The sequence below is a fragment of the Episyrphus balteatus genome, chromosome 2 (assembly GCF_945859705.1).
Source record: "Episyrphus balteatus chromosome 2, idEpiBalt1.1, whole genome shotgun sequence".
Lineage (NCBI taxonomy): Eukaryota > Metazoa > Arthropoda > Insecta > Diptera > Syrphidae > Episyrphus > Episyrphus balteatus.
Genome location: NC_079135.1, coordinates 34,035,018 through 34,061,221, shown reverse-complemented (window position 1 = coordinate 34,061,221; position 26,204 = coordinate 34,035,018). Strand labels below are relative to the sequence as shown.

At 32.0% G+C, this 26,204-nt stretch overlaps 2 protein-coding genes and 1 long non-coding RNA gene across 7 annotated transcripts; 2 read left to right on the top strand and 1 right to left on the bottom strand.

Annotated features, from left to right (window-relative positions):
- Positions 1-1,022: 1,022 nt before the first annotated feature.
- LOC129910650 (uncharacterized) lies at positions 1,023-9,170 on the bottom strand. Of its 5 annotated transcripts, none has more exons than XM_055988106.1 (4): positions 9,036-9,151; positions 1,821-2,044; positions 1,323-1,643; positions 1,023-1,263 (listed from the first exon to the last, which is right to left on the bottom strand). In XM_055988106.1, the coding sequence occupies exons 2-4, from the start codon at positions 2,034-2,036 to the stop codon at positions 1,072-1,074; spliced, it is 729 nt and encodes a 242-aa protein (XP_055844081.1). In that variant the 5' UTR covers positions 2,037-2,044; positions 9,036-9,151; the 3' UTR covers positions 1,023-1,071. The 5 variants fall into 5 exon arrangements, with proteins under 5 accessions (XP_055844081.1, XP_055844082.1, XP_055844084.1 ...); XM_055988107.1 differs by having other exon boundaries at positions 1,821-2,041; XM_055988109.1 differs by lacking the exon at positions 1,821-2,044 and adding an exon at positions 8,650-8,756 and having other exon boundaries at positions 9,036-9,053.
- Positions 8,280-8,813, top strand: LOC129910651 (uncharacterized). The gene is made up of 2 exons (XR_008771539.1): positions 8,280-8,399; positions 8,491-8,813. It is a non-coding gene; the product is annotated as an uncharacterized LOC129910651 (long non-coding RNA).
- A 5,859-nt stretch (positions 9,171-15,029) lies between the features above and the next one.
- LOC129910128 (striatin-interacting protein 1 homolog) lies at positions 15,030-22,565 on the top strand. The gene is made up of 3 exons (XM_055987395.1): positions 15,030-16,757; positions 21,014-22,354; positions 22,413-22,565. Exons 1-2 carry the CDS (start codon positions 15,327-15,329, stop codon positions 22,145-22,147), a joined length of 2,565 nt encoding a protein of 854 aa, XP_055843370.1. The 5' UTR covers positions 15,030-15,326; the 3' UTR covers positions 22,148-22,354; positions 22,413-22,565.
- Positions 22,566-26,204: the final 3,639 nt, after the last annotated feature.

The window sequence follows — 26,204 nt, the reverse complement described above, 5'->3', positions numbered from 1 at the left end:
TTTTCCAAAACGACTCATAGACCAGGGTCGATAATTTTTGAAACCAAAAAAAATCATAGTAGAATGAAACCCATTGGAAAACGAGGTGAATATGATAAAAATGAAAGGAAAAATAAATTACGGGTGAGCCGAGTTCGAGAAGTGGGTGGGTTGAGTTTTTAATGGTAAAAAATGGTATATCTCGATTTCCGGCAAAACTACAAGTCCTATGGAAAAAGTTGTATGGCAAAGGTGTAGGTAATAAAAAGATCTACAACTTTTGCATAAACAATTTTTTCAGATAACCTCAAAATTTAGGTGAAAAAATTAAAAAAACCGAGTTTTTTTTTTTATATTTATCTTTTTCAAAAAAAAAATTTAGACTCCTGTATCTTTTTGTAAATGGCTTTAAAATTATTGTTCTTTTTGAGTGTTTTCTTTTTTCATAAGAAGTCGCAAAAAAGAGCTTCACAGCAGCAATAGCTGTGTTTTATTTTCCTCGTGATCCAGATCAGATCATTGATTTATTTGCGAAACAATAAGAAAACAAAATCCTGCTTTTGTTGTAAAACTAATAAAAACAATGATCTGATCCGGATCACGAGGAAAATAAAACACAGCTAATATTATCAACCAAAAAAAAAGTTAACAAAATTTAACAACTCAAGCTCTAAAAACTGATATTATTAATTCTTTCGCTTTTTCTTTTTTATGTTTTGTATTTAATTTTTTCATGTTATTTCTCATTTTCTCGTTTTCTTTTATTAAACTTTGTCAATTTTTTGTATATACAATGAAAAGCAAAAATTGATTTTCTATTTGTCTGATATTACAATTAAAATTAAAAAAATAAATAACAATATTTTAATTTCTTTTATATATTTTATTTTATTAAATTTAAGCAATACACATTTATATTAAACTTTTAAAGATTAAAATCCTTCAACAAATCAAATGCACTTTACTTCTTTTAAAAAGAAATTATTCCTTCCGAGAGTTCATTTAGAAAAATACATTTTTAAATATTTAAAATATTTTAGGAGTTTGTTATCAGCAGAAAAATAAATATTTTTTTAATTTCGCCATTACATCTTACAACAACTTCTCAATATCTTTAGCAATATCCATAGGATCTGTTGTTGGTGCATAACGATCAACGGGGATACCATCTTTGTTAACCAGGAATTTTGTGAAATTCCATTTAATGCCACTGGTCAGAGTACCACTTTGTTTGTCCTTCAGGTACTGGTAAAGTGGATGAGCCTCTTTGCCGTTAACATCAATCTGTGAACAACAACACATCAATGATAAGATATTTAATAAACGTAAAGAAAAAAACTCACCTTTTGGAAAACATCTCCAATATCAGCCTTGGCGTCCCTCAAATGGCAAACCATTGCTTCACCATCACCTTCAGGCATTTGTGAATTGAATTGATTGCAGGGGAAGTTCAAGATTTTTAATCCCTTATCTCCGTACTTTTCCTTCAACTCTGTGAGCTTTTGGTAATTGTTCTTGGTTAGACCACATTGTGATGCAATGTTGACAACCAACACAACATTTCCTCTGTACTTTTCCAATGACACTTCATTGCCATGAGTGTCCTTGACAGTGAAGTCGTAAATTGATTTTGCGTTCTTGGCTTCTTCAGACATGACGTTGGTCTGCAACAAAAGGAAAATTCAAAAAAAAATTATTATTCAAAGAATTTATTGAAAATTAATTGGTTTATTCTAAGTTAAATAGCAAAATCAGGAAAACGATATAAGGTTAGCAAGACAACTGGAGGCACAAATGTTAACATGGGCAAAACTAATTTGTATTACAGAACTCTTACTCACATCGTTGGCGTCAGCAGAAGCACACCGAACCACTTGCACAAGTGGTAAACTTTGAAATGGCAACAAAACTAAACCCAATCGAACGCCAGCAACAGACACCGATGGGATTATGGCTGCTTTTAAACCATGATGTGGATTTGAAGTTCTGTAGGCAAGCGTGCGCATGAAATTCTTGGCCGCTAATCGGCTGGTTCTGAGAAAATTACTTGGAAGCATAGCAGCTGCTGGAAGTGAAGTTAAATCAGATGTAATTAAATGAAAGTTTATTTTTTTTTTCAAATTGTCCAGATTGTATTGCATGAAAGAGTTGGCAGGAGAATTCGATTTGATAGTCAGTCACGCAATTTCATACATTTTTTAAAAGGGGTTCGGTCAAACAGTAATACATAATTTAAATAGATTGACTTTTTTGTATGAAGGTCAAGGTTATTACATATGTACTACTTTATTTGTTTAAAAATTTAACATTGATTGTATATAGAAGGAAGAAAAGGGGCAAGGCAATTAAAAAGTAATTAGAAACCTAATGTTACACTTATCAGATCAATACTGACTTTGAGTGCCTTACAAAATAGTTTTTTTTTTTAATTCAAGAATAATAAAATTCCATTCGGAAAGATAACAATGAATAAATTGTTTCTGCAAAAAAAATGGATATTTTTAGTATCGATCATTGTAAATATTACACTCTACAAAAGTGTTGAAAACAGTTAAGACTTTTGCTACTGTAATAGTTGAAATCAAATTTAAGGAAAGACAAAACATTTAAGCGTTGTCGGATCTCAAACTATGAGATGTAATAATTTTACTACGGAAAAGCTTTTCAAACTACATATGTATACAGGGTGTCCCACAGTCACCGCCCCAAACGAAAACCATGGATTCCTGAGGTCATTTAAGTCGAAAAACTTAAGAGGTAATTTTCTCGTTTTCGTCCCGTTTTCGAGTTACCACGGTTTTTATGATTTTTGTTCTCTTTTCCCTTATCTAGCTTTATCTTTGCCAAACTACGTTTGATTTGAAAAATTTTGTTTACAACCAACCAAGAATTTATTACAGTTTTAGTTTGTCTCAAAACTTTTTTTTCTGCGGACAACCGTTTCTCCACAATTTTGCATCAAACACAATTTTCTTCCTTTTTTAAGTTGTTTTTTACACTTTCATATCATTTAAGTCAAAAAAACACGTTAATGAGTATTAATTTTTTGTGCTTTTTATTAAAGCCCAGTTTATTTTTATAAAAAAAATAAGTTTTGTTTCATAAAAAAGGCTACTGAAAGTAATTAAAAAAAAATAAACAAACTGAGTGAATTAAAAAAAAAATAATTTTTAAATAAAAAATTAATTTAAATGAATTAAAACTTTTTCTGAGCTATTGTGGTTAAGAAAAGAACAAATAAATAAAGCTCAGAAAAAGTTTTAATTCATTTAAATAAATTTTGTATTTAAAAATTATTTTTTTTTTTAATTCACTCAGTTTGTTTATTTTTTTTAATTAATTTCAGTAGCCTTTTTTATGAAATAAAACTTATTTTTTTTATGAAAATAAACTGGGCTTTAATAAAAAGCACAAAAAATTAATACTCATTAACGTGTTTTTTTGACTGATATGAAAGTGTAAAAAACAACTTAAAAAAGGAAGAAAATTGTGTTTGATGCAAAATTGTGGAGAAACGGTTGTCCGCAGAAAAAAAAGTTTTGAGACAAACTAAAACTGTAATAAATTCTTGATTGGTTGTAAAAAAAATTTTTCAAATCAAACGTAGTTTGGCAAAGATAAAGCCAGATAAGGGAAAAGAGAACAAAAATCATAAAAACCGTGGTAACTCGAAAACGAGAAAATTACCTCTTAAGTTTTTCGACTTAAAATGACCTCAGGAATCCATGGTTTTCGTTTGGGGCGGTGACTGTGGGACACCCTGTATAAATATTTCAAATACTCTCAGCTATTCATATGCAATGTTATTCAGTTATCCGTTTGGAAGACATTTTTCTCTGGTTTGTTCGAAATGAGAAGAATTCTTCTTTTGATATTTATTTCGTAGTAAGGAATAGGTTTTTTTATGAAAATTAACAAGATTTTATGATTCATTTATTTTGTTCCTCAAGGGATATCCCGGACGCAATTTGAGTTCCTATCGGAGGTTTGTTACTTTTCGGATCTCTCCAAACGAATACCGCACCAGGAGTGATAATGATGATAATAACGGTTTTACTTTCCCTTATATTCCCTGACTTTCCAGGAATAAATTCATCAAAGTGTCATTTTTCTGCAAAATATGGAAAACGACTTAAAATGTATCATGTTCCAATGTTGCTAGCTTCCTGATTACATACTCATGAAAAAGTGATGCGTCCAAAAATACTAATTTCACGTTTTTAGATTAAGGGTTAACTCCAAAATGGAGAGTTTCTAATTAATTTCACAGCTGTTAAATTAAAAAACAAAAAGGGGCAAAATTCTTTATGGCATAACCAATAAAGTTCAAATTGGAACAAGAGATCGCTTTCGACATTAAGTCGTTTAAAAAATGTATGTGTGTAACGATTAAAGTGTATAGTAATTTTAATAATTTATCGTGAATTAAATGATAATCTCAGTGTAGAATATGAAGTGGTTTGTTTTTATGACTAATAATTTGGTTAGGAGTGAAATATTTTTTAATATCTATATTAGACTGGGCCAAAAAAATAAAATATTTTTTTTTTTGAAAGTTACTTCGAAAATCTTGTTCAGGATGATGAAAAAAAAATTTGGTGAAAATTTGAGCCGTTAAAAAAAATTTTAAGAGGTCTATCATCGGTGTTTTTTATTTTTATACATGATATGATGTTTTACAACAGAACTGCTAGACGATCAAAGTAAAAAAAATGTCTGTTCATTTTTTCTTATATAGAATTAAATTTCCTACAAAAAAGATCTAATTGAAAATTTTCGTCAGACGAGCCGTATTCGAGTAATTAAGCTTTTTAAATCCAAGTGTTTTTTCAATTTGCCTGTTTCACTTTGGAATTTTGTGATGAGCAAATAAGTGAATAGAAAAATAAAACCTCGACAGATTCTTATAGGAAATTTAATTCTCTACAAAAAAGGTCTCTTAGTAATTTTCCCTAAATTGAGTTTTGAAGAAGTTATTCACGATTTAAATCGAGAAAAAAATTAAAAAATCAATTTTCAATTTCAAAATTTTCTAATTCACTGAAAATTCAATATTTTCAAATTAGCAAGATGTTTTCTTGTAGGGAATTAAACGTTCTATAAAAAGTTCCTTGGCAGCAAATTAATTGCTTTAACCGTTTAGAAGATAATCGTATTCAAATCGCAAATGCATACTTGTCATAAGAAAATTATTGAAATCAGTGGGCATTGGTTTTGATACGAATATCTTCTTAACGGTTAAAGCAATTAATTTGCTGCCAAGGAACTTTTTATAGAACGTTTAATTCCCTACAAGAAAACATCTTGCTAATTTGAAAATATTGAATTTTCAGTGAATTAAAAAATTTTGAAATTGAAAATTGATTTTTTAATTGTTTTCTAGATTTAAACCGTGAATAACTTCTTCAAAACTCAATTTAGGGAAAATTACTAAGAGACCTTTTTTGTAGAGAATTAAATTTCCTATAAGAATCTGTCGAGGTTTTATTTTTCTATTCACTTATTTGCTCATCACAAAATTCCAAAGTGAAACAGGCAAATTGAAAAAACACTTCGATTTAAAAAGCTTAATTACTCGAATACGGCTCGTCTGACGAAAATTTTCAATTGGATCTTTTTTGTAGGAAATTTAATTCTATATAAGAAAAAATGAACAGAAATTTTTTTTACTTTGATCGTCTAGCAGTTCTGTTGTAAAACATCATATCATGTATAAAAATAAAAAACACCGATGATAGACCTCTTAAAATTTTTTTTAACGGCTCAAATTTTCACCAAATTTTTTTTTCTTCATCCTGAACAAGATTTTCGAAGTAACTTTCAAAAAAAAAATATTTTATTTTTTTTGGCCCAGTCTAATGTATATGAAAACCTTCCGTGATAAGATAGTAAATAAATTTAAATTTGTTTGATATTGCGTGTTTATTGCGATACTTGATCTCATGTATAATAATGACTTCAGTATTTATTTTATTTATGTTTAATCGTTAATTCAGTATTTATTGTTTTTGTGTTTTTTCTCGAATTTAATTTAGAAAAAACTGGTACAGCAATAGTAAAGTTTCTCTGGACACTGGACCTATGGAGATGATCAGCAATTTGGTCTCTTCCGTATTGGCTTCAATTTAGTGAGGAACACTTTAGAGTTTCCTGAATTTTTTGTTTATTATAGAAACTGAGAAAATTCTCAGCCTCGATTATGAAAAGATCAAGTTGCACATTATAAATTTCATTCTAAAAATTTTTTAAAATTAGATTAAAAAAAATCAACTCTTGGCAGCCTCAGATTAAAAATCAATTCCAAAGCAGGAATGTCTTACTACAATACTCCTCATGAGGTTTCCAAGGGGCATACATTTTTTATATTAAAAGGTACAGAACGAGTTTAGAAAACGTTGTTTTGCAAATACCCCGTAGTTCTATACCATCCAAACAAACAAAGATTTTTTATTTGTACTTTAATTAAGAGGGGTAAGTTTAATTCGCAAAAAAAAAAGGCATGTTCTTGTGAATTTTTTTTTACAACACAGTTGAAATCTATTTATTCAAACCAATAGCGCGTTAAAATACACTCATGACGTACATAGAATCTTACATGGTGGCAGCAATTATTCGGAAGTGTCTTGAAAAAAAGTAAAACTATGTTTTTTGAAATTTTAATTTTCTACTCATATAAAATGTTTAATTAAACAAAAAACTATTTGAGAAAAGAGGACATTAGGAGAACAATTTAGAAAAAAGAGAACCAGCAACTGCCCCGGAATAGGAGAAAATGTTATTAAAATATCAAGTTGGAGGAGGAGCTGTAGTATGAGGAATCAACTCAGCCAGCTTAAAATGGGGGCACAATAGATCTTATAGGTCGGCAAAATATCAATCAAGCAACCGTCCTCTTTTAGTTAAAATGTTAAAGAGCATCCAGTAACAAAAAAAGGCCTGTTCTCTCTAACAAATTGTCACCGTGGCTATCGACAATATGGGCTCTACCTTTATAGCTTTCAACAAGAAATTAAATAGAAAAGATACCAAAACATAGTCGCTCTTAATCGCATCGTTAAGATTGAATTCTTTATCAAGTGGAAAAAAACGAGTTCTTATAAGTATTTGGAATGTGAAATACTGTGGATTTAAGCTGCTCATATTAATAAATTAAAAACTCGGTAATTAAACTTGCCAGGCTTTTAAATTCAATAATTGGACGCATATAGATATAAAATTACATTCTTGTATTTTGATTATCGGCCTTAGCGAGATAATCCGTCGTAGCGGATGTTTTCCGATTTCATCCGAATCGGACGGTTTTTACCTGTCGAAAACACACCTCGAAGCATATTTTGTATGAAATCGGAAAATTTCCGCTCCGACGGATTACCTCGCCAGGGCTATATATATATTATAGTTTATAGTTAAAATAAGCATAACTTTAAAATTATTACGAAATTAACCGCAAAATATGGAAAACTAAAATATTTCAAAAAATAGAGCTCCTTGAAATAAATATGTGAAAATTTTAATAGCTGCGTTCCTTTGGAAACATTTATCTACTGCTTAGTACTTAAAACTACTTTGAACTACTTTTGCTATACTGAAAAAGTAGTTCAAAGCAGCTTTAAGTACTAAGCAGTAGATAAATATTTCCAAAGGAACGCAGCTAATAAACGCTCGAAATTAGAAAACTTTAAAATTAGTATGAATATTCCCCAAATATGAAAAATTAAATATTTCAAAAAACTAGTTTTGCTAGAAAGAAACCAATATGATTTTTGAGCTGACTGAACCCAAATCTATAAAATTTGATATAAATCATTTCGGAAAATTTTAAAAAGTTGAAAATTGTTGGCCAGTGTAATTATTATAAACTAAATTTTTTTGAAGTATCGTAAATCATTAACTTGCATGATAGGACATAGCGCAACCTCATTTAGATGAGAATAGGTTTTGAAAAACATGTATAGTTCATAAGCAATTGTGTCTTCAGATATGAATTTGTCACACACACACACAAACCTATTTCGTGACTTTCTTTGATAAGCCACAACAGTAGACAATATAATTATCGAATATGTTATCACAATAATAATAAATTTAGCTTAACAGTGTGAAGTAATTACTAGAAGTGAAAAATTTCGCATAGATACTTTCATTTTAATTTTAACACAAAAGAAAAAAACATAGTCAACATATAAAAAGACTCTTTTTCTCTACCAAATAAAAAATGAATCATACTAATACGGAAATAAACTTAATTCCTTTATCATTAACAAATAAAAGATTTTTATGAATACCTTCGATGAAGAGGATCCCATTTTAACAGAAAAACGAAAAAATACAAACAGACCCACTCCACACAAACGACGACAAGAAACTACATACTTGAGATATGAAACTTTCAACATGGAATTTTTATTTTGTAGGCAAAGGTTGTCGTTCAATGACTTGCACATTCAATAAAATTGAAAAAAAAATTCAACCGAGCCCTCAATAATCAAACAATTTTGTTTATCTTTATAGAAAGACGACTGACTAACTATTCGATAAAAGAAATGCAACAACAAATTTAAGTTTGAAGCAGATAGTAAAAAAGATTAATGAATTTAGGCAGAACGAAAATTGGAAAAAAGTGAATACAATAACTTACTATTTAAATAAAGAAATATTAATAATAATTACTTGTGCTTGTGAGTAATAATAATAACAACCACCAAGGGCAGTTACAGGGCTCCAATGATGAAATGCAACAATGATGTCATTTTGCAAAACTTCGAGAACAAATTTGTCTAAAAAAGAAGTGTAAAAAGTAACAACCTTCTCCAGAAGTCGAAAATACTTTAAAATGGATGTGTTTTTCGTTTTAATTTACAGTTCATTGCATAGGGGGAAAATGTAAAAATAGATTTTTTAAAGCAAATTCATACAAAGAAATGAAAGAAATCGACACAGAAGTGCAAAGTGCACTGATTATGATGAAATCAAATGAAATTTTACTGAAAATTGTCTTGGATGGAAATGTTTAAATAAATTGAAATTTTTAAATTTATTTGTTACATAAAGCTTACTTTTTGTTTAGATTTGCTTTGAGTTGGTTTAAAATTGAATAAATTATTTTTGCTTCGACTTTCTTTGCCGGTTGAATTTATTATTCTATTTTGCCTTGTTCTACTACTACTGCGACTGGAAAATTTTTTGACACTTGAAAATAATACAGGGATGGCTATGAGGAATTTTTCTATGTTTTGTAGGTAGGGTAGTGTTTTTATCAATTATTTGTTTGATCAACGGTTACACGATGACTCAGCAGAAATGACTTGAAAAATGAAGTAGTAAAGGCTTGGCCACACCGGAGGGTACGCGGTAGCGGTACGGGTAGCGGCAACGATATTTGTATTAAAAAAATTCCACACCCGAACGTTGATGTGTCAGTTTGGAATTTTTTCCATACAAATACCCGTACCGTTACCTGTACCTCTACCGCGTACCCTCCGGTGTGGCCAAGCCTTAAATATGAAAAATAACCCCGTTCCGTGAAAAAGTACAAAAGTGAAAATTTTTAAACGCATTTTTGTACAGTTTTTCGGCCTGAAAAATTAAAACAAATAGTGCAGAAAGCTTATTTTTTGGTCTAATAAACACAAAAACAATTGCGCTAGCCAGAAAAAAAATATTTTCACTTTTGTACTTTTTCAAAAAGTGGTGTATGTAGTTAAGCCTTTAAACTACAACCCCAAGTAACAATTTAGCTTTCATAAGGGTCAATGCAAGCTATTTTTTGGCTTTCATAGCAAGAAGGACAGGTCTTATACAAATCACCCAAGTAACAATTTAGCTTTCATAAGGGTCAATGCAAGCTATTTTTTGACTTGTTTAAGAAGAAGGACAAGTCTTATGCGACTCATTTTGGCGCACATTACCGAATTTCCCCAAGACCTTCCTCCACAGGCAATTCACAAGCTAATAGCTTGTGACGAACAGCGTAAAACGACCTTATGCAGGCCTTTTTACAAAACAATGAAACATTTTAGGGAAACTATAGCTTCGCTAAGGAAACTATCATTTGCATTGGATGTTATAATAAGGCCTTATGGAGGTTGTTATAAGATGTTGAATTTATGAATTAAAAAAAAAAAGATTTTATTGATTTTTTTTTTCTTTTAATTTTTTTCTATTTTGTTTTTTCTTCTTTTTTGACCATGTCAATGCTTTTCCTGTCGTTCTGAAATAGGAAGAATTTTATTTTAATTGAAAAAGAACACATTTTTTATTTTTTTCACAAATGGCCCCGCCAGGAATCGATCCCACGTACCTCTGCATACCAAGCCAGCACCTTCCCAACTAGCACAACAGCTTCTATAAATTGAGATTTCACAGGTACTACTTTTTATACAGCTTGTATTGAGCTTGCTTATAGAAGTTCGAACTTTTTTAACAACTTCTAATTCTTCTTCTTCTTCCTTTTTCTCGGCGCTGTTATGATCTCGATGTCAAGGGGATCATAACCTTCCCACGTTACTGCTTCACACTAGTGATCCGCCTGTGGGGTTCGCCGGGTTGACCTCAGAAATCGGCGGCAAGCCTCCCGGTTTTGTATTGTTCCGTTTCTGAGGCCAACTGAATGCTGGTGTTTTTGCATTTGCTTGTACCAGGAGTTTTTAGGCCTACCTTTCTTTATTATTTCGTTGTTCTAATAAGTTGTTTAAATACTGTTAAAGAAACTTAAACGAAAAAAGTTTGTTTTCGGAAAAGCCTGCTTAGTGAGTTTATAGGAGCTTTACAGCAGGCTTGTCAAACTCAATGGCATTCACGGGCCAAAATAGCAGGATCTAAATTTCTATGGGCCGCAAAAAAAAAGATATTAGAATTTTTACGAAACAGATTTATTTTTATAAAAGAACAAGAACAATATGTAGTAATATTAATGTTTTCTGCCTGACACTTGGCATCTCTTTTCTGTACCATCTTCTCTACTTGTGATGAAAATTTTTTAGAAGTTATTACTTTTAAAACAGACCCAAGGCGTAGATCTGTTATTCTGGATTTAACAGGTGACTCATTTCGATTCATAAGTGAAAACTGCTGCTCGCATCGATGAAGTGCTTCCAAACATACAAATGATTTCATATGCCAATTTTCGAGTGTTCTCAAATCTGCTTGTTAGATACTTGTAAAATTCAGGTATCCCAGCTTCATCGAATTTATATCTTTAAACGGAGCCACACTGGATTTCGATTAGCTCCATTTGCAAATGATTACGTACTGATTCTATATTTATAAACCCGTCTCAAAAAGAGATTAAAAAAGGATGGATTTTTCGGGACAAAGTAGCGAAAATATTTGCATTGGTGTTCATTTAAGAAAAAAGTAGCGACTGCAAGTCGACTGGAAATCTAATTTTCGGTTGCTTGGAAGTCGACTTAGGTCCATTTTCTTCACTCGGAGTTGAACAAAACTTGAGAATTTTTATATTAAAACTTCTCAAGTTATGTTCAACTCCGAGTGAAGAAAATGGACCTTAAATATTTTGTACAAATAAACAAATTCAGAGCTTATTCCCAAAAATTCACTTAGGATGAAACAAATCGTATGGAACTTTTTCACTGTTTTCCCATTGGTCAAACTCCACTCCAATACTAAATACAGCAAAAAAAAGCTTGTTTTCAATACAAAAAATGTTTGTTTACCTTTTCACCCATCAAGAACTCAAATAAGCTGGAAATTCTAAATTGCGACATAAATAGCAAAAAGTTAAAATCTCTGCAGTGAACATCGTGTTGAAATGGAGAAATTCAAAACAATTTTATTGGATTCCCCGGTTTGTTCGTGTTCATTAGAGACATTTAAATTTTATTTTATAACTAAAATTAAATGTAAAAATTGAAAATGCAAGTTGTACCTAAATTAAGCTTGGGCCGCACAAATATACGATGTGGGCCGCATGCGGCCCGCGGGCCGCAAGTTTGACATGCCTGCTTTACAGTAATGACCAAGTTTAGTATTTGATTTTTGGTTTTGATATTGAATAATCTAGCTCGGACACTTTTTGGTTTTGACATTGAATAATTTAGCTCAGACATTTTTTTGACATTTCTGCTATTTGAACTGATTAAAGGCTTGGCCACACCGGAGGGTATGCGGTATAGCGGTAACGATATTTGTACTAAAAAAATTCCACACCTGAACGTTGATGTGTCAGTTTTGAATTTTTTTCATACAAGTACCCTCACCGCTACCCGTACCGCTACCGCATACCCTCCAGTGTGGCCAAGCCTTAAAGGCTTGGCCACACCGGAGGGTACGCGGTAGAGGTACAGGACGCGGTACGGGTATTTGTGCCTGTTTAATGAATTTATAGAAGATTTACAGAAATTACCAAGTTTTGTATTCGATTTTTGTTTTGATATTGAATAATCTAGCTCGGACACTTTTTGGTTTTGACATTGAATAATTTAGCTCGGACATTTTTTTGCTATCTGAACTGATTAAGTTTTTGATTTCATTAATGAATATACTAGGATATGGCCGAGTGGGTAGAGTGGTGATGGACTACCACCAAGCAGATACGAAGTTCGATTCCTGGGTGTGGTAAAAAAATTATATACTTTTAAAATTATTATTAATATATATACTAAAAACTAATGAAATGTTATATATAATATCAGATCAAAAGATAAAATTCATGATTTAAAACCAGTTAAAAAAGAATTCATTTTTGTTTTTGTAGTTATTTTTTTAAAATTTTTATAAGACATTTTTTAAAGAGCTATACAAGCTCTTCCGAAGCTATCTGTCAAATCTCAAAGCTTCGTTAGAGCTTCGGTAAAGTTTGTTTAAAATTCTTATAGAGGATCAAACTTGCCATGCCCAACAACCTTACTAAAGTTTAAAAGAAGCTGAAATGTAGCTATTGTAATACCTTAAAGGAAGCTGAAATGTTAGTTCGGTGAACGCTAGGTGTACGACGGCGGGTATTACACTTTTGCACTTTTACAACGATACAAGACCATTGACTTAATATATATATGGACTGCTAGAAGCATATTCAGGTTGGTTCCACTTGTTTCTTCGCGATACTAGCGCCCTAAAAAAAAGCGGAGAATAAGTGCAACATTTTTGAAGAAGTGCGAAAGGAACAAATATAGAAAAACAGAGAAAGCACTAACTTTTAACGACAGATGTCATTCACTAAAAGTTTCCTCTTTTCGCCGTCTAAGGTTATATCGCTAGTAGAGCTAGAAAGATGTGGAATCATTTTTTTCAATTTTTGTATGGAAAAGTCAAACGACTAGCAGTCCATATTGTGACTTGGGAAATAGCTTTCCACGCCATCTACCACTTGTAGCGACAACCCGAAAATGATATAGATTTTTTTTTCGATTTGCAGTTCAATGTAGTTTCCATAAGAAAAAAACAAAAAAGACCTCGAAAGACATTTATTTTACGAATTAATTTTATATGAACGAGTATCAATTTTATGATTGTAAAATGATAATAATATGTGTTTATATCTAAATCAGGTTTAAAATATATCAAAAAGAATAATAATTCCTATTTAATTTGTCTCCAAAAAGAGAAGCAAATCGCAGGAAAACAACAACAAATACTACAAAAAATATAGAAACTATTTTGGTTTAATTTTCTTTCAAGATTGTTGAAAATAAAAAAAAATGCTTACCTACTATTATTTGTGAAAAAGTGAAACAAATAAAAGAATAATTTAATAATTTTTATATTTTTTATAGTATTTTTTGTTGTTTTCAGGCGATTCGCTTGCACTTTTTAAATACAAATTACACAGGTATTATTATACTTTTTGATATATTTTAAACCTGATTTAGATATAAACACATATTAGGTGTGTTTTTTTGTTTATCTATATAGATTTTGTGCAAAAAAACGACATCGAGATTTTTGAAATCAAAACAATTTACGTGTTAAAACAACAAAAACTTTATCTGTATAGATTTTTGAAAAATCCAGATAATTATCCAGATTTTACTTTCTCTCGATAAAAACAGTAGTGCCAAGGTACTTTATTTGTTGTGTTCATACAAAAATATCTGAAAATATTAACAAAAAAAAAAAAGCGTAGAAAACGAGGTTTGAAAAAAACTCTCATAGAAAAAAATAATCAAAAATTTGTTTGACATGGTTGCATTGAAATGTAAATATCTCGAGATATACGCAATGCACTTTTCAGATAAAAGTCTTAAATGGATCCTGATAAGATTGTTGAACAGATATGTATATAAAATTACCAAAGTTTTTTCGAAAAATTAGAAATAAAAATAAAAAAGTTTTCACATTTGATTTTTAAAAAATCGAAAAAAAATTCAATATGGCTACCTTCAAACGCTTATAACACAAGAACGACGCAACCAATGTTAATGGTCATGGTCTTAAAATGTAGCTAAGAATATACAGATAATTTTTGGTTTTTTGTGAAAAAACAATTTTTTTGAATCCAACATGGATGCCATGGCCATATGAAAATTTTTGTTTGCATCCAACATGGATGTAATGGCCTTCCCACTTCGGAGTTAAAATAAAAAAAAAAACAAAAGCAACATTTTTGACAGACAGCTGCCAAAGTATATGAACAGTGGTGCCAAATGTTTGCATGGATTTCAAAAATCCCGATGTCGTTTTTTTGCACAAAATCTATATAGATAAACAAAAAAACACACCTATTATTATCATTTTGCAATCATAAAATTGATACTCGTACATATAAAATTAATTCGTAAAATAAATGTTTTTCGAGGTCTTTTTTATTTTTTTCTTATGGAAATTACATTGAGCGGCAAATCCGAAAATAATCTATATAACTTTCGGGGTTCCGTCGCTATCCACTAGGTGCCGTGATGCCAAGTGTCAATATAATAGGTCAATGTACAAGACCATTTGCATCGAATCGTAAAAACCCCTCATATTTTGTGATGTTTGCAGTGCCAATCTGTTCTGACCCTAATTTATCGGCAATGCAGTACATACCATCCACTTTTATAAATCTCCCAACATCCCTGTTCATCTCTAATACCATCCACACATTCCACACTCTTGTCAAAAAGTGAATTTTTTTGTACTCTCGAAAGAAATATCTTCCTTAAATTTGTTCTTCATTGTTAAAAATTATTAAAAAATCATAAAAATTTAATTCGTTTCACCAATAAATCCCCATCATAAATGAATTCAAACATTACCTCAATCAACGAAAAAGGTTTCTAATTGTGAAAAATGATTTTAAATCACTAAACACGCCCCAAATAAAATTTAGTTTTTTTGCATCCCCAAACATTTTGCAAATCACACAAAAAACAAAAGGGGTCTACTGTGCTACTGCTGGTGGCCTAATAATGAAGAATAATTCAGACGAAATGCTATCGTCAATAAACAACTCCTTCGAACAGGAGGCACACGATATCGATGGCAATTACGATGGACCCGATTTAGATTTCATTTATAGCGATGTCGATTCGTATCAAAATGAAATTGCCGAACTTTATAGTTACACAGAGTTTGGAGAGTTCCAATTGAATGTTAAGGCTTTTGAAGATCAAATGGAAATGTACAATCTGCCGCCAAATTGGCAGAAACAAGATTTTACTACACAAAAATCAATTATAATGAAGTTGATTGATCAATTGGAAGTTTCCAATCGAACATTCCGCATGCAAGCAGCTCGCTGCATTCTTTATTTAGCTCAGGGATGTTGGGCAGAGGTTCAATCGGACGAAGAGCAACACCAGAATACGAGAGACAATGTAATTGTCCTCTATGAGTTGGGTGTTTTTGCCTCGTTCATTGATCTCTTGAATATGGAGATCGATTCGGCTGCGTCGGCCGATTGTGCGGCTATAAAGATCTCTAACGTTTCTTTGGCCGACTCCACAGATTTGAGAGTCATTCTGTCGGTGTTGTACATCATCACAGAAACAATTCGCGACGAGAAAGAAAAAGATTCTGAGGATTATAAGGCCATTGCCGAATCCTTTGTAAATGAAATCAATAGTCCTTTTGGGGATGAGTTGTTGTCTGTAAAGCTCCTCGGGATGATCACTCGCTTTTGCAGCGGAGCTGCTCCACATTTTCCCATGAAGAAGGTTCTCCTTCTTCTGTGGAAGATCTCCCTGGTTGGTTTGGGAGGCATGGAAGTCTTGAAGAATCTCAAGAATGAATACAGAATGCGCTGTGATCTTCCTCCAAATACCGAGGACACAATGGAGATAACAAAATGCATGCGTGCAAGTTCGCCACCAGCCACGGCAACCGACATACTCGACAACCAAAATATTAAACGCAATGTCCTTCGTCGTAGTTTGATTAAACAGCGATTCCTTGATGAACAAGAGCAAATGGATATGGAATTGCAATCGGGTGAGGGTGAAGAAGATCTCACTCAATATTTTCGGCCATTCGATGATCCATCGAATAATGGCAGTAATGTTGGTGTTGGTAATAATGGTTGCCCTGGGAATAACCAGCGCAATGAAATGCCAATTCATATTACAACTCGATTACCATGGACACCGAAGGTGCGACAAAAAGATGTTGATCAGTTTCTCGATATATCGAGGAATAAGTTCATTGGCTATTCGTTGATTAATGATCATGAGAGTTTGGCTGGGTTGCCACAACCTATTCATGAAGGCGTGAATACGCTAAGAAAGCATATGTACACAAGTTTGGCTGATATACAAATTAGGAAAGAAGAGGAAATTGCTAGGAATCCGATATCGACACAAGAAGATGAGATTCAGGTGACACCGGCGGAGATTCTTTATCAGGTAAGGAAATAAATACTTCTTTGGGGCTCTTCAGGTTCAGGACTGACAAATGATGAGTTTCTATTCATTATCCACGTCTTTCTTTAAAAAGCCAACACTCAAATGCTGTTACTTCCATAATAAAAACCGCAAAGTGCAAATCAGAGTTTAAAATAAAAATAATTATTTAAATCCATAGAAAGGGAAAAAGAAGAATTGTTTTGTCTTACAAGACTTTTTTTTTGGCGATTGCGGTTTTTTGGTTTCCCTTTGTCCGACGGTAACTTGCCGATTTATTTTGCGACAGTTTTGAATGCGGAAAATATATTTCTTTTTATCTTTTTTTTGCTAATGTCCTTGCGACAAACATTAGGAACGGAAAATCCCAAATATCCGGAGTTTTTGGTGTTTCTTTCAGTTTTCAAAGTATGCATAATGTGACATTCGCCGCCCCCATACATTAGCTGCTTGCTTTAAATAGGTGTTGCAGATAAAACCATCTGGGGCCCTTCTATGAAATTGTTTTGTAGTTTCGCGCGTACAGGGTGTCCCAAAAGTAATGATTCAAACGGACATGGTGAAGAACCATCTCCTCAAAATTTATTAATTTTGACTTAACAATTTTGGATTTAATGAACTTCTTTGTAAATATGGATAAAACCCTTTTTTAAACTATTATTTGCTTCCGCTGTCCATAAATCTTTTTTTTTTACAATTTAAAACTAAAAATATTAAAATTAAAAATAAAATAAACACACTTAGGGCCAATTTTTTAATAGTCAGATAAACCTCAGTTAGAGAATAAAAGTTTTTTTTGATTTTTGATTTTTTTTCGCGAAAATCGCGAAAAAAAAAATTAGTTGTCCCTAAATGCAACTGACTACTGTAATGTCATATCTGTGAACCAAACCTTATTTCGAAACTTTGATCCGAAAATATCTGCTTCCGAATGTTAAAAAAGAATAAAAACATTTCGATTGTAAATAATTCAGCAACCACACCTCCAAAAAATTCTGCTTTTCAGCTATGAAAAGAACTTTAAGAGACCTTTCTTTTGATGTCTTACTCGATGGATTCGGAGGAAATTTTTGAAAATGTACTTTTTTTAGGCAAGGGGTTAACCTTGATTTCGATTGTAAATAATTCAGCAACTAGACATCCAAAAAACTTTTGGTTTTGAGCTTAGAATAGAATTTTAAGAGATCTTCCTTTTGATGTCTCACTCGATGGATTCGGAGGAAATTTTTGAAAATGTACTTTTTGTAGGCAAGGGGTTAACCTTGATTTCGATTGTAAATAATTCAGCAACCAGGCCTTCAAAAAACTTCTGCTTTTCAGCTTAGAATAGAATTTTAAGAGACCTTCCTTTTGATGTCTCACTCGATGGATTCGGAGGAAATTTTTGAAAATGTACTTTTAGTAGTCAAGGGGTTAACCTTGATTTCGATTGTAAATAATTCAGCAACTAGGCCTCCAAAAAACTTCTGCTTTTCAGCTATGAATAGAACTTTAAGAGACCTTTCTTTTGATGTTTTACTCGATGGATTCGGAGGAAATTTTTGAAAATGTACTTTTTTTAGGCAAGGGGTTAACCTTGATTTTTTTCGCGAAAATCCGAAAAAAATAAAATTTTATTTTTTCTCCCTAAATGCATAGGCCTGATTACTGTGATCTCATATTTGTGAACCAAACCTTATTTTGATTTTTTGATCGTCCGAATGTTAAAAAAAAATAAATATTTAAATATTTCGATTGTAAATAAATCAGCAACTAGACCTCCAAAAAACTTTTGGTTTTCAGCTATGAATAGAACTTTAAGAGACCTTTCTTTTGATATCTCACTCGATGGATTCGGAGGAAATTTTTGAAAATGTACTTTTCTTAGTCAAGGGGTTAACCTTGATTTTTTGGCGAAAATCCGAAAATATGATATCAAATTTTTTCTCCTTAAATGCATAGGCCTGATTACTGTGGTCTCATATCTGTGAACCAAACCTTATTTCGAGACTTTGATCTGAAAATATCTGCGTTCGTTCCACTTGAGTTTTGAGATCGATTTTAGGCATATACTTGCCCTAAAACATGTTATTTTTAATTTACACTTCGCGTCACTTGAATAGAAACAACATTTTTTCTTTAGAAGATAGCGATTGGCGCTTTGGTGAGGTAACTAAGTAGATTTTTGGTTTTGCATTTTCAAAGAGGAACTTTAAACAAACAATGTTGTAAAAACAAAAAACCCAAAACAGAAACCGTATGGCTTCTAGTTGCGTTTTTTCGCATTACCTCACAAAAAACAGTGTTTTTTTTTTGCGTCACTTGAATAGAAACGAGCTCTTAAATTAGATAAAAATGATGAAAAATCATGGAAAACACTAATTATAGTAAAGCAATATTAAGCTTTGACATTATTTGCACATTATAACCAATTATGGGCTACGAGCTACCAATAGGCACCACAGAAAATGCATAAATAGCAGCTAACATTGGAAATGCACCTGCACTATGCAAAATCGCGAAAGATATTGGAAAATTTGCCAAATTTGGATGAGATAATTTTTAAAATATCGTAAACGAGTGATCAAATCAAAAAATAAGACAAGTCACGAGCAGAGAAAAAAATAACTTAAAAACTAGCTGCAATTTTCTTCACTTTGCCGCTAAAATCGGTCAAAAACGTGGTGTTTGTGCGATGGAAACGTGTTGGTTTGTTCCATCCTGGAAGTTATAAAAGGTGCACAACATTAAAAAAGCCTCAAAATGCAAAATAACAACATTTTAAGTTCTACTAAGATTACAAAAAAGTTAACTATTTTATAGTTGCATTCGAACTGAAAAGTAGTGAGGTAAAGAGTGGTTTTTTAAAGGAAAACATACCAACTCAGATGGACCACGTTAAAATTAGCCCTATTTCATTGGTTTATAAAAGAATAACCTTTATGGCATCGCCAATAAAGGGCACTAAAATGTGTTATAGTAATACGCTTTGTTTTTATGATGTGCAATAGCAAAATTAAAGCTTCACGCTTCAAAAACAGATGCTAACTTTTACAAAGAAATAATGGTAGAAGCTCTTGGCAAGTTTAGGAACGTGGAAGAACGTCTTAGAGATTGAACAAGGATAGTTCAAGAAAAAACAACGCAATAAAAACAAAATAGATGCATTCCGGATAAAAACGAAAGTTTATTTCACTTATTCAATCCTTAAATTGTAGAAAATGTCATTTTCTTAATTTGTAAGAAGTTACCAAACACTTTTATCACTTTCTCCAATTAGGTCCACGATTGTGTACAGTAGAAGTGCATTTTCAATGTTAAATTCTATTTATGCATTTTCTGTGGTGCCTATTGGTAGCTCGTAGCCCATAATTGGTTATAATGTGCAAATAATGTCAAAGCTTAATATTGCTTTACTATAATTAGTGTTTTCCATGATTTTTCATCATATTTATCTAATTTAAGAGCTTGTTTCTATTCAAGTGACGCAAAAAAAACACTGTTTTTTGTGAGGTAATGCGAAAAAACGCAACTAGAAGCCATACGGTTTCTGTTTTGGGTTTTTTTGTTTTTACAACATTGTTTGTTTAAAGTTCCTCTTTGAAAATGCAAAACCAAAAATCTACTTAGTTACCTCACCAAAGCGCCAATCGCTATTTTCTAAAGAAAAAATGTTGTTTCTATTCAAGTGACGCGAAGTGTATGTAATCAAATTACTTTTTCCAAATTCAACGAAAATCGGCTGAGAATTGGCGCAGAAACATTTTATACAATTTAAGAAATTTTATGTAAAACTATCTTTTCAGAACTATAGGGTTCTGAACTTTTTGTTTTGTTTGAAATTCTGCTTCAGTTGAAATTGGCGAAAAAAATTTCAAACTATTTTTTTTAATAAGCAAATACTTTTTTAATTTATTTTTTGCCTAAAATCCGCGAAAAGTATCACTTTTTATAAGGAATCAGGAAAAAGATTGACATTTGCAAAAATCTTCAAGATTGTGAGAAAGTTATTGTGCACTTATGACAGCAAAATCTTTCCAAGGGTCTTTTGAAATTCTTCTGATGGCACTTGGACACTTGGAGTAGCAAATCCCAATATTTTATTGATCATTCATCTTTTTTTTTGACCCTAGAAACTAATAATGTTTTTTTTCGAATATTTCGTTATCGTGTGCATATTACATGCAACCTTTGGGCTGACGAATTCTCTTACCGAAAAACATTTTTTTCAGTTTATTACCTAAAATTGCTAATAACATTCTTTAAATTTTATTTTAAAGGCTATCCTGCCGAATCTCCCTCAATACATGATCGCCTTGCTGAAAGTCTTGCTGGCAGCATCCCCAACATCCAAATCGAAAACTGAAAGCATCAATATCATGGCTGATGTACTGCCAAAAGAGATGCCTATGACATTGACCCAATCTACTCGATTGGCCTACGATGTGAGCCGCCACAAAGAAATCATTGTCAAGGCAGTATCAGCAATAATTCTGCTCTATCTCAAGCATTTCAAGATCAATCATATTTATCAGTTTGAATTCATGTCACAGCACTTGGTATTCGCCAATTGCATACCATTAGTGTTGAAGTTCTTCAACCAAACCATCACTGAATATGTTAGCTCAGAAAATGCCATTCCTTTGTTGGATTTTCCATCGTGTGTCATTGGCGAACAACCAGAACTAACCTGTGGCGAAAGTGTGGTCTACGGTGATAATTCTTTGGCGTATTCCTGGCGTAATGTGTTCTCCTGCATCAATCTACTGCGTATTCTCAACAAACTCATCAAATGGAAGCATTCGCGGGTGATGATGCTGGTGGTGTTCAAATCGGCACCTATTCTAAAGAAAACCCTCAAAGTGCGTCACGCTATGATGCAGTTGTACGTCCTGAAGTTGCTTAAAATGCAGACCAAGTACTTGGGTAGACAATGGAGGAAATCGAACATGAAGACCATGAGTGCAATTTATGCCAAAGTGCGACATCGTTTGAACGACGATTGGGCTTTCGGTAATGACTTGGAGTCTCGTCCGTGGGATTTCCAAGCAGAAGAGTGCACATTGAGAGCGTGCGTTGATCGTTTCAACTTACGTCGATATCCAGAGGCAATGCAAAAGTGTGGCGCAGGCAGCAATGGCAATACAGCAAATGCTGAAAATGCAATCATGGGAAATGGCATGGGCGGGGGTGGCGGAAGCGATCCAAATACCGTAGGACAGAGTCAATACAATGAAGCCAATGATGGCGTGTTCCCCAACGATGAAATTCTATCGCACGCTGATTTTGCTTTCTTCGGTCACAGTGGATGGTGGGACAAGAAGATCGAACTGACGGATAACTTCAAGTCGAACTACACTTTGTGGCTGCAGGATGAAGTGTATAATACTCAAATTGACTGGGACGCAATTTAAAAATGAAATATATGTAGATCCTGCTTGTTTCGATTATAGTAACACACGCATTCTTCATACGCCACCATTAATCTTCCCCCACTGTTACCCGAATCCACAGTGATGTAGGCTTTTAAGTTTATATCTTTCCCTGACGCTGCTCGATGTGCAAATGCACTTTGTTTCTGTTTTATTTATTTGATGGTATTTTTTTGCGATCGTTCATAGGTGAGTGCGTTTTGTTGTTTTTAAAGAATTTAATTAACCATCTTTTTTTTAATTACAGTTGCTTGACTTTTTTTTATGTTGGTCCTTCCTTCCTCTTCTTCTGCCCTCTCAACTTTTCCGGTGATTGTTTATGCCTGTTTCTCATATTATTGTAGCTTAAATCCATAAGCTTACATCATTTCAAAATATATAGTTCATTAATAGCGAAGTTACACTATACATAAAAATAATTATATGAAATAATAACCAATTATAACACTAAACAAAAAAGAGAAGAAAAAAACATCAATTAGGAATATAATTATTATATACAAACAAAATATGTAAGCAAAATTTGTGTTACAAACCAAACAAAAACAAACAAAATGCTATATGGCAAACAATAATAATTATAAATGTTAGTTATAATTGAATAGTTGTTTTGAATTGAATTTGAAATTAATTTTTTTTGCAATATTAACTTTTTGGATTGAAAACAATCTTTTGGCTTGCATTTGAGTGGAAGGGATAACAGTTGAACGCCGAATTTCTTTAAAGAAAAAAAAAACAAGAAATCAAACTTATACTCAAAATACCATGATCCATGACTGAAGAATCACACGGAAGAAAAAATATATATTTAAATTAACGGATCGACGAAGAAATGTTTATATTTTAAGGTAAGTTATTATTTTATTTTAAATGAATGAACCCCTCTTTGAGCCTGTTCTATTTGAATTGAGTTACTCTTACTCCCAAGATGAATTAATAGCTATATTTTTTTCACAAATTTTATTTAACTATTTCAAAATGTTACCAACGTGTAGAAAAAGTATCTTCAATCATTAGTTCCCAATAAATTGAAAAGCTTTGCCGTAAGGTTAGCTCCGACAATTTTACTTACTTACTTAGGGTGACCAGCGCCGTAAGGCGGCTACAATCCGCTGTGGATTTGGGCCTCAACCAACAAGCTTCGCCAGCCAGCTCTATCCTTAGCTTGCTGCTCTCAGTTGCGCACGCCAAGTTGATTGAGGTCCCCTTCCAATTGGTTGCGCTACATCAGACGAGGTCTTCCTCTACTGCGCCGTCCCTCTGGGTTTTGTTAGCTGGACAAAATATTGTAGATCAGACCGAATGGGCGTAGGTAAATTCGAATGAAATGTAAGCAGTATCAGGAAGTCAGTTTGGTTGATACTCGAACAAAAAGCGGAAATTTTTAAACAGATTGCAAAAAATATAATACATAGATATTTTTTTACGCCTTATGTTAGGGTAAAAATATATAAGGTAAGTATATTTAATTTCAGTTACATCAGTATTACCCACCAAACTAAAGTCAGTCTATCACTTGGTTGCTTTAATTATATTTAACTAAATGGATCACTGTGGCGTATGTGTTTGAAAAAAAAAAAAAATGAATAAAATTGGTTGGACCGGTTAAAGGTTAAATTAAGGGAAACAATGACAACTAGTATGTGTTTCTACCATAGGTTGGGATTATAGTTTGTTATATTTCACGGAAGCCAACACAATCCGAGTTATTCATTTATTGGTACAGGGATTACAATAATGATGTTCGATGTGCACAAAAACTAAAAAACATGTAGTTTCATTGCAATACTTGAGCACTTGCAGTTCCAGCTGTCCAGCTTGGACATGAAAGTTATCCGAGAGTAGTAAGCTTCTTATGGAAAACGCATTCACAATCATAGCTATTGTGAGTATCACGTAATCAAGTTTCATCCCGGAAAAATTAAAATTCACATTCCCGTGTGGAAAAAGATAGAGCAGTCAATTGAAATCGATGAATAAAAACTTTCGGGTATTTCTCTTCGTTTATCGAATGAATGCGGTTTTGATATTAAGGTTATAATAAAGGATCGTTCCAAGGATGGGCCATCTAAAAGAAAAACGGAGGAAACGGCGTTGAACACACTCGATTCTAGATATGAGGATATCTTGAGAAGGACACCAGACATTACATACAAAGACCGCGTCCCGTAGAGAGTCCTATATAAGGAAATTAAGTTCCCGATTATGGGCTGGCCATGTAGAACATATGTGCCCATGATTATGAAAGTGGACTAAGTCACTTTTTGCATTATTTAAAGAAAAACTTACATAATAATTTTCTTATAACGATATAATTATATTTCTTTTATGAAATCACTAGAGGAGCAATAAAGAAGTTTATTTACTGCAATTTCGCTTTCAAATAAACTTTACCCCTTAAATAATAATTATTTTAAGGCTAGATTTGAGGCCATTTTTAGGAGTGACTTAGTACACTTTCATAATTAAGGGCATATTATGCTGCCCATAATCTCGTAAAGGTCCTAACTAAAAAAATTTGGACTTTTTTTTTTGCATATTTGGAGTTAGGTTTTCATATATTTTTTTAGCTTAGGTCTTCAAATAAGTCAGAAAAAAAACGCCAATAGTATATTTTATACAATACTCTCTAGTATTTGGAAAGTAAAATTTCTGTCATGTAATTAAGTCCTTAAAATCTGTATTTATACTGTAATTTTGCGCAGAAATAATGTCGAATACATGTAAACTTCAATTTATTGTTTGAAAAAAAATTAATGTTTCAGTGAAATATACTAACATGAATAAAAACCATCGTCTCATATCATTGCAATTTTTAAGGTAACTTCAGTTTTGAGCCAAAATAGTTTTTCTGCTAAGCCGCAAAGCTAATTTTAGCTCCCATGCAAAATGTTCTGCTATCAAAAATCTTAGATCAACCCTCGATGTTTAAAAATTGTATATTCAAAAAGTCAATATCCAAACAACATGCACAAATACTGCAACGAACTGCACTGGATGAAAACATTTTTGGATTTCGATGAAATTCACGTTATTCGAAAAACCATATCTTGAAAACTATTTGGCTCAGAGAGACAATTGAACATTTTATAAGCTTTAAATGACGATACATCGGTTTTCCAAAAATTATTAGTCTTTAAGGGCTTAAATTACCAGAGATTGGAAAATTCGTTTTTTTTTTACTTTTTTGCATTTTGGGCAATGTTTTGTCCAAATTATTAAGATGCTCATTGGCATCAAATTACTTATTTCGTTAACTTAGCTGTAATGTTGTTCCTTGTTATTGGTAAAAGAAAAACGTCCTATATGGAGCCAAAATGAATCCTGCCAATGGTTAATTTTGTTAATTTTAATCCTGTATTTTTTGTATAAAAAATAAAAAAAAAAACATTATTTATGCTGTAGATATTATAGATATTATTATTCGTTGTCGTTTAAGTTCAATTCAAAACTAGATGAATGTGAATCTAGAAACAAATAATTTCAGAACTACATATCTTTATTTCAACATTTGTTGCAACTTTTCTACCTTGCTAAGGGGTTAAGCAATTAAAAATTCTGCCGCATATTTGCTTTCCATCAATAATTTTAAACTTGTCATCAGTAAACCAAAAAAAAAAAATAAACATTTTCCCCCTTTTCATAATTAGCAACTACTAATTGCTTATTATATTTTGTTTGTTTTACTAACGTCCTTGAAAAAATTCAAATGAACAAAAATAAACTTATATGACGACATCATTAAAACCAAACAACACAAAAACAACCTACCTTACCTAATTATCTCAATTCACTTTAGGTTATCTCTCTTATCAGCTTGATGATAGTTTCAATTCGTTATTTTCTTTTCCTATTTTTGAAATAAAACACAAAAAAACAATAATGATTACGTACATATAATATTAATTTTATTATTATTTTCTAATAGCCTTTTTCTTTGCTTTAATTTGTGTGTGTTATTATAATTATAAACATTATAAATTAAAATTAATCTGATGATAAATTACTTATAAGTTAATAAGGAAAAAAAAAAAAATAG

Excerpts from the sequence above, each read along its gene's own strand:
- LOC129910650 (XM_055988106.1), bottom strand. The coding sequence starts at position 2,036 with ATGCTTCCAAGTAATTTTCTCAGAACCAGCCGATTAGCGGCCAAGAAT. Across the intron at positions 1,644-1,820 it reads CTTCTGCTGACGCCAACGAT|ACCAACGTCATGTCTGAAGA; the intron begins GTGAGTAAGAGT and ends CTTTTGTTGCAG. Across the intron at positions 1,264-1,322 it reads TTGGAGATGTTTTCCAAAAG|ATTGATGTTAACGGCAAAGA; the intron begins GTGAGTTTTTTT and ends TGTTGTTCACAG.
- LOC129910128 (XM_055987395.1), top strand. The coding sequence starts at position 15,327 with ATGAAGAATAATTCAGACGAAATGCTATCGTCAATAAACAACTCCTTC. Across the intron at positions 16,758-21,013 it reads CGGCGGAGATTCTTTATCAG|GCTATCCTGCCGAATCTCCC; the intron begins GTAAGGAAATAA and ends TTTATTTTAAAG.